Genomic DNA, 9,092 nt, shown 5'->3' on the forward strand with positions numbered 1-9,092 from the left:
CATTTAGCTCAGTACCTGGCCAGAGTAGAGGATTAACTATTTGTCAAGTAAACAAATGAATTTAAAAAACAGCAAAATAAAAAGTTCTAATTTATGAAAAGTAAAAACGATGTATTTGTTTTGGTTGTTCACCCTGACTGGTGTCATCATCTAGATTTGAAGATCTAATAAAAGAAGTTCAGATTGCTCATAAACGTCCCAAGCTGAAGGATGTAAAAATAAATTTCACTCTTTAATTAAGACCACATCTATTGCCTCGTGTCTTTTACACTGTGGTAAAAGATGAAGAGCTGTGAGTCAAAGTGTGAAAAAAAGATTTTTATAGAAGCCCAGCCAAATGCTTCAGGGTCAGGCAAAAACTTGATTCCAAACCCTTTCAGTGGCAGTTGCAGTGGAAGGAAGACCTTATAATTTTACTGTTTTATGAGCAGCTGAAATTCACTCAAAAAAAAAAAAAGCATCAGTTCTCTGTGGATACAGTGAGAAATGCTAAAAAGGAAATTTGTTATCTATAGCAATTAAAAATGTTTTTCTTTATGCAGATTTCAAAATGTTTGGGAGAAAATGAGTTATTTGTTATGTAGTCATAGCAGAAATTTCAAATATAAGCTTTTATCTATATTGTCATTATGTAATTTATTTTCTACTGTTTCATTAAGGAATGTAACATTCCTTGACAGAGCAAATTAAGGGGAAAAAATGAAGATTCTAGGGTCCAAAGTATTATTGCCTTCTTTTAAATTAAATTTATTGAGGTGACTAGTTGATAACATTGTATGAGTTTCAAGTATACAGTTCTATAATTCATCAGCTGTACACTGCATTGTGTGCTTACCACCAAAGTTTAGTTTCCTCTGTTACTACGTATTGGACACCCTTTAATTATTGGCTCTTATTATACAACTCTTCCTAGGATAAGTTCTATATGAAAGAAAGTTATCAGCTCACTCCCAACTGCACTTCCTCTCTTCTGAGGGCATGTGAGATATTTATTAAAAGCCACAATATGTTTTTCTCTCTATGGCTTACTTAAATTGCTTTTGTAGAGCATCAAACACATTTGCAAAATTAAGAGCCCCCATATAAAAATTTTACCATGGTACTTCTTTTATGGCAAGAAGTAAATCTCAGACTTAAGCTTTAGTTCATAAAGAATATTTGTCTCTCTAAAAGCAGTATAGAATACAGTGAGATAACTGGTGTAATTCTTCAGCTCTGTTGACATTGAATGGGTCCAGCTTTACATATTTCTGTAACTCTTTTCAATGAGGGAGTCTTAAAGGTTACATATTAAAGAAATGAACAGGTCCATAAAGAAATTGGACAATTTACATATTTTAAATATAAAATGTGACCAAGAATTTTAGTGGCTCAAATTCACCATTATGTCATAGGCAAGAGATAGTCACTGGCAAAAGGAAACCATTTAGAAGATACCAGATTTCTTCAGTCTGGTTTCACTCATGGGAGCTCAGAATGCTAGAGCTGCAAAGCAATAGGTATTATCTAGGTGGTAGATTATAGGGCCTTGATTGGTTTGAGATTTAGGATTTAACTCATAGACTACTAATTAAGAAACTAATATATACCACACATTGTGATATGCATTGTAGATAAAAAAGTGAACAAGGCAGAACCAATCTTACCCTTAAAAATCCTATAGTTGAAGAGAGATGATTAAATAATAATTCCCTCTAAAAGACAAATGCTATGAGATAGGAAGGATAGACAGCTTGAGAACATCTAGAAGGATCTGATATAGATGTGGTGGGCCCGGGTGGGGGGATGGGGGCTTCCCAGAGCCTGAGAGAGAGACCCCTAAGCTGACGCCTAAGGGATGAGGAGAAATTAGCCGCACAATAGCAGTGAAGGCAGAGCAAGGAGTGTGCACAAGTCAGGTGGGCTTTGCTTGTGAGTGGAACCTAATAGAGGGCGTGGTGACAAGGCCTCTGGGAGCAGGCTGAGGTGAGCTTTGGAAACCAGGTTAAGGAGTGTGGCCAATATCCAATTCAATGGCAATGGGATGCCACTGAAGGAATTCGAAACATGACGTGATCAGATTTGTTACAGAAGGTTGCTCACTCCATAGTGTGGCAAACAGGATGAAGGACAGAAGGCACAATAAGCAGCAGAGGGATCATTAGGAGATTGAACAGTAGTCTAGACTATTGTAGTTGTGGGGATGATGAAGTGTCTCTGTTCATGAGATAATTAGGAGAAGCATCCAAAGTGACCTATGGATTAGGGGAAATGAAGCAACGGAAAAAGTCAATGCTGCCCACTCCCCCCCGCCCACCACCACCACCTGCTTTCTGTTTTGAGCAGAACTATGAGAAATATGCAATGGGAAGATAGGAAGGAACCCTTCTCTTGTTGGAATACTAAAAACTTGGAGGTACGTCTTAGCAAAAAAGAAACCCTTAAAAAGATGGACGTGGGCCGGCCTAGTGGCACATTGGTTAAGAACTGGCTTGGGACACCAGAGGGCCCCGGTTCGGATCCCACATATGAGGGCCAGTGACACTGCCCTCTACAGCTAAGATGCTGAACAACAGCTCAACCTGGAGCTGGGCTGCCATGAGTCGCTGGCGACGGCGTAGGCTGCAGCCCCTGTGGCAGTGGGCTGCCGTAAGCTACCATGTGTAGCTGGCAACCAGTGTGAGTGGCCAGCAGCCACAGTGAGTGGCTATCCAGAGGCCGGTGACTGATCTGCCTCCCCTGGGAAGAGCACAATGATGGTGCCAGCTTGGGCCAGTGAATCAACATCCTCGACAACTAGACTGAAGAACAAAACAACAGCAACTTGTCTGTTCCCCTTCCTTCGATTCCCCAGCATTGTTCCCCTCCCCCAATCTCCAATAAAATCTTTTTTTTAAAAAAGATGGATGTATAATATCACAAATACTTCAAAATATTTTTTTTCTATTTCAGATGAAGGATGCTTTTTCTAATTGTAAAGGCCTAAGTAAGTGTCACGAGAGGCTTTTCAATATTCATTTGGGAGAAGCAGTTTATAGGCTACAAATAATTTAATATCTCTCTTTAATATTGCTTAGTTCATGAACATATGAAACTGTCACTGCTAAAAGTCATGCAGTTTCTCCCTGAATCAATGAAAATTCTGTGCACGTCTGCATGTGTTCAGGTTGTTGTGTTCCTAGAAGGACTCCCATTCTGATCCGTGATGGAAGTTTATTCCGCCCCTAACTGTGAATTAAATATGCAGCTATTGGAAATGTCAGCAAAGTCACATAAAAAGAACTCGGGTTCACAGATGTTAGACTATTAAATAATCAGTATTCATGTCACACTGAATTGGATAGAAAAGTGCCTTGGCTGTTATTCCCACTGCGAGGCACTTTAAAATGCCCCCTCTTTTTACCCGCTGAAATCAAGTGGGCAGCATAGATACTTTATAGGTACAAGTGGCTGTGCCATTTCAATGAAGTCACTTTTTTCCAAATAGGCAGCTTAGTCTTCCTTGTTTGTCTTGTTCTGGGATAATTCTTGAACACCCAAGCTGCTTATCATCACATCTGATGTAACTACCACAGGATCATCAGCCATCACTTAGGTAACAATTGTGGATCAAGCTGCCATCTGAAAACAACATGATGGCCAATATGTTTAGAAATTTTTGATAGTAATCCTATCTGTATAAGAGAATGTCTTCTTTTTATAGATATTTTATTCGGAGTTGCTAAAATACAAACTACCTTTTTGTAGAATGAGCCTCTTCTAAAAACAAAAGGCAAAACCCTCATGAGAAAGTTGCCATTATCATCAGCACATTTGCTGGAGGGAAGGAGGGAGGGAAGGAGAAGGAAGTTAGAAGAAGGGGGTTGTCGGGTGTGTGTGGAAGAGAGAGAAAGAGAGAGAGAGACATTTTTATGGAATCATCCACTGATGCATGAATTGGCTACAGTAGCCACTGTTAGTTTTTCCATATGTGGTTATTAAACCTAATTACTTTCAACATGGTTGGAAACCTCCTAAAACTGTTACTAATAAGAAGAAAATCTGCCCCCAACCAATACCACTATGAAAAAATGGTCCTACTTAAAAAAGATATTTCTGCACGATTATAGTGGCAGGGTTGACACCAAAATCTGCTGTTATTTCAGCTATTAGAAATGAGGCAAGTACTTTCTCTCTTCGCTCTCATTTTAATAATAAATTTCTAGAACAAATTGTATCTAATTATAGTCTTTTACCTGCCAGGGTGGGAGAGGGATTAGAAAGGAAGGGACTTCATGGAGTATGAAGAATGGAAAGAAGAGAAGAGTCTGAGCTGTTTTAGTTACAGATTTGGGGTTTTTTTTGTTTTTTTTTTAAGCTGAGACATCCTGCCACCTGTTGGCAGCTCAGCGGCAGCTCAGCGGCAGCTCAGCTCGGGCCGGGAATCAAACTGGTGACCCTGTTGCTCAGAGCTCACACTGTTGAGCGAGCTCTTAACCATCTGAGCCCCCAATTTTTTTTTCTAGGTAGTGACATCAGAAGGAGTTGAGTGCAGATACAGGACCTGTTTTCTTTCTTGTTTCATATCTTTGAGCTATAGTTTCCTCTTTTATAAAGTACGGTGTATGAATATGTTCTCATGGGGTTCTTGTGAGGATTAAATATATATATATATATATATATATATATATATATATATAATTGCCAGTCACACCATAAATGCTCAACAAATGCTGCTTTCTAAGTAGTAATTGCTTTTCAACTGTCTTTGTACCTTCCTACTTCAGAGACCCAAACACTGTGATAAAAACATACAAACAGAAAAAGCAAAATAAAGCACTAATGGGAAAAAAACCAACAACAAAAACAAAAGAAAGCAAAAAACCAGGAGATACAAGTGCTAGGTCAATGAGTCTATCACATGGTCCTCTTTCTTCTAGTGGATTCAAAGCACTTTTCGTATGTTAATTTGCTTTCTTCACCTCAGAATATTGAGACTATGATTCCCAGCTATATATTTATTATGACAGAAGTTCAGGTCAGCAGAACAATTTGGGCTTCTAATGCAATGTACTCTGGTGCGTTATCTGTTATCTATCAATAAAGCCCTTTAGGCGAACGATATGACATAAAGATAGTGAATTATAAGATATTTGCAGAACTCAAAATGGAAGTTCAAGGTTAAAATCTGCAATAATATTTTGTGAGCTCACACTAGCTGTGGATCTGTAATTTTGAAGACCCGAACTATCCTTTCAGATTTTCTGTAAGTGTCTATGTAAACCATCAGTTTGGTTCAGCTTTTCCATAATATTTTTCTTATTGAATGTCACCCGTTTTCATTTTAGTTCTGACACTTGATTTCCTACAGACAACAAACACTGAGTTGTCTTAGTGTGAATAAGAAGTGCAGAACTGAGTAAAAATGGTGCCGTTGGTCCCAGAACAATGCAACGTGTTTCCTTGCTGACAAGAGACACATGGCTTATAAATATGTCCTCGTTTGAACACTATGGAAAAATTAAAGTCTTCTTTGAAGAGAGAGAAAGAGAGAGAGAGAGGGAGGGAAGGAGGGAGGGAGGAAGGAAGGAAGGAAGGAAGCAAAGAAGGGAGGGAGGGAGGAAAACAACCTAACCCAGAACCTTGTGAACACGTCAAGATAGTTAGGCAGTTACTTACCTCTCCGTGTTTCTGAGAGCTGCAGGTTTCACTTTAATAAGATTGTCCAAGTCTTGGCTATTCAAAAAGAGGAAAAAAAAAAATAAGTTCAGATTAGCGATAGGTTTCTTTGGTTGTGCTAGTTCAATAAAGCAATATTGTAAACCCACTCCACCCAGGGACAACAGGCAGATGAATACATGAAATGACTGCTTTTATGTGATTACCTCTGATTGCTTCTGAGTGCTGCAGGATTCACTTTGATGAGGTTATCGAGATCCTGGCTTCTTTAAATAGAATAATGAAAGACTGCCGATTAATTATGAAGCTCTTTTAGTAAGATCGTTAAAAGTTATAAATCTGCTTGAAATAATACAACAAAATATTGCTCCTGACAAAAGCACAAAGATTATTATAGTTGTATTACCTTCGGTGGTTGGTGAGAGTTTTAGGGTTCACTTTGATGAGCTTATCAAGATCTTGATCTCTTTAAGTAGAAAAAACAATTAAAGCAGCAAGGTTAGAGATAATAAGGGTTTAAGTTGGTTAGAAATAGGAAGAACGGATTTGGTATCTTATCATTTAGTTTGAGACATATTGGTTTGGCATGGAACAGCCTTGAAATAAATTTTCTAACTAGTGTGGGGGAGGATGAATTATGCTGGATCGGAAGAAAAATTATTCTGACTTCACACGCTTTCTTGCCAGAGCGTATCTACCAGGACACACTGGCTGCGTGTTCACAGCAAACATTTGGCGATTAACAACGTCTCACCCTGGAATGTTTTAACGTTATAAAAATTCAAACTGATTTTAACATCCTCGATATTTAAAAAATCATATTCACCAACTAAATATATATATATTTTTAAAAATAATAAACTAAAATTAGGATTACACTTAACATAAGGTTTGAAAGAGAGTTTTAGCAGTCCATCAAAATTGAGTTTTCTTTCCTCTATGATGATTAAAAAGCCCAATTAAGCTCAGCAGTTCATGGTCAGGGTAGGTACATACTCTGAAAACCGTCCGATCCCTAGTTGAAGTCCTACCACTTTCTTTTCCTAGTCACAGATCGGTGTTCCCTCTCACATGGTCTGCTGTCATTCTCTGCCTCAGTATACGACCTTGTCTTAAGGGCTGGAAAGTTGTGACTTTTCAAAGTGTTCCTCTAAGCCCCTTTTTAATGTTTATTCAAAGAAATACCATCGCCGCCGGCCGTAGCAAGAAATCAGGACTGATAACCTCTGCTTCTACAATAGCACCGTCTTGGACAGCAACCTGCCTGCACCTCTTTCTTCCCAACAACCTTATTTCATCATATAAAAATAAAATATATTTTCCTCATCAAAAACATTGATGCTACGTTAGGAACTGAAGGGGAGCCACAGAGAGGCTAACCATCAGAAAGGTCTGAGAAAGGTCTGCGTTCCCCTCCCCCAGCCCTGAACCTTTCCATGGGATGTGCTTCCCAGCTCACAGCTTCACTCAGTCCGATCTCTTCGCCATCCTTCTCAGATCTCTGTGGCGGACATCGAGCCCCTAACTGAATTTTTCACTATTTTGAATTATCTTCAACAATACTATTCTCAATTAAAGATAATCAAGTGGTACCTACAAATACTACTCAAGGAATGATTAACACATGAAAACTATCCAAAAGATAGTTTTCTTGTATAAATTGATTGCAAAATCTGTCATAAAGCTAATCTGTGCCTGAAAGACAACCACCTTTAAAATTAGGTTAACTTTATACATTAGAAGAAAAAATACAAAGAATAAAACTTTGTAGAAGAGATAATATGTCCAAAGGCCACACAACCTTTCCATATATAAAATTAATCACAAACAGCAGAACTTCCATTTTCACTGTTCTGCTGAGCATAGAAAATTTGATTCATCCAACAACCAAGAACAGTCATATTTAAACTACTGTTTCATAAAGCCCATTCAGAAATCCATTTTATGTCATAGCCCAACACTCTGTCTTTTCAGACAGACAGACACAAAATAAAACATAACTTTCATGAAATAACACCCTCAATGCAGAAGAATTCATATTCTATAGTCTATTTAATTCTTTTTATTTAATTGGGGAAAAATGCTGATTGCCACTCAGTAAATTAATTACAAGACTCTTTTAATGGGTTGTGACCACAGTCTGAAAAACACTAACTTAGAAAACATATAAATGGATGCTATGTTCTATCAGCACTCCTAAAAAGATAACAGAGTGTGTTAATAAAACAAGGATCTCAGATTGCCTTGATTGAGAGCATCATGCAATTTATCTCAATGAATTGGAAACAACAAATTTACAGACTTTTTTTTCAGGGCCTGGGCCCCTGCAAACACAGGAATCTTTTATCTAAATTTTATCCAGGAAAAAAATGTAACTTTTTTATCTACTCAAGTTAATGCTTTCATTCATTTTGCTTTGGATGTATAAATGGATACAGTAGCATACTTAGGTATTTTTACATCCATGTAGTTTAAACGCCTTAAAGTACTTTGTAGTCATTTGCACATTTGTGCAATTGTCATCCATGAAGTAATCATTCAAGTGACCGTGTAAAGCAGTAAAGGATAACTCCTGGCTGTCCCATTGCAAGAGCAACAATCCTAGCTTTACAGACTCCACTGTTTCCTGAGGGGCTCAATTAACTTTCATTTATTTTAAGATCAAAGTGTGCATGCTATGGTTTAAAGAACAGGATTTGGGCTGGGAGTTTGAATGACTCACAGAAGACTATGACATTTTTGCCCCTGGCCTCAGTGTTCTCATCTGTGAAATGAACCATCTCTAAGGCTTTGCTCATCTCTACCATCTTCTACTCCTAGGAATCTATGAATATAAATTTTACTGCCTATGTGTTTATTAAATTAGCTATTCAATGCCTCTTTTTCCTTTTAAATGCAACGCACTGACAATCCCTTCTAGATTCACCAAGCAGTACATGAGTGTTCAAAAAATGTAATATATTAAATTGACAACCTATTATTGTCTTGGAGTAATATCTCTGTGCCCCTGGTACATAATTAGCTTTAATCTTTGATAATTGCCTGCTGTTAATAAGATTCAGTATGTCTACTGAATTCTCTTTTTGGTGCCTATAGATTATGATTATATAGTGTACAACTAATGTTACCTAGTTGTAAGCTTCAAACCCAGTAGGTGCTCAGTAATTATTCACTGCCTAACAGATCACAAAACTACCAGTCTTCCAAGTTTTCACTGTGACCCTGGTCAAATCACCTAACATTACTGAGTCCTAACTTCCCCTCCTGTAAATTGAATAGGTTCAACTGAAACAGAGGTTTTCAAAATTGTTCAAACTAACTGGACTGTGAGTCTCTGAGGTTCCTAACTTCCACCACCTCTAAAATTTTGCAATTTTTATATCTACTAACTAAACTCAAGAAGGAAAATCATAAAAAAAAATTCTCTCTCTCTCTCTCTCTCTCTCTCTCTCTCT

The 9,092-nt window shown here is 37.8% G+C and overlaps 1 protein-coding gene across 10 annotated transcripts in view; it reads right to left on the bottom strand.

Annotated features, from left to right (window-relative positions):
* The window catches only part of SCEL (sciellin), a 114,026-nt gene that overhangs the window by 21,773 nt on the left and 83,161 nt on the right, over window positions 1-9,092 (bottom strand). For all 10 annotated transcript variants that reach the window (XM_019654299.1, XM_019654296.1, XM_019654295.1 and 7 more), the window contains 3 exons: window positions 6,044-6,103; window positions 5,844-5,903; window positions 5,638-5,694 (listed from right to left, as the gene is read on the bottom strand). In XM_019654299.1, coding sequence (XP_019509844.1) covers window positions 5,638-5,694; window positions 5,844-5,903; window positions 6,044-6,103 — 177 coding nt within the window. The remainder of the gene's footprint in view (window positions 1-5,637; window positions 5,695-5,843; window positions 5,904-6,043; window positions 6,104-9,092) is intronic.

The sequence above is a fragment of the Hipposideros armiger genome, unplaced genomic scaffold (assembly GCF_001890085.2).
Source record: "Hipposideros armiger isolate ML-2016 unplaced genomic scaffold, ASM189008v1 scaffold_219, whole genome shotgun sequence".
NCBI classification, from domain to species: domain Eukaryota; kingdom Metazoa; phylum Chordata; class Mammalia; order Chiroptera; family Hipposideridae; genus Hipposideros; species Hipposideros armiger.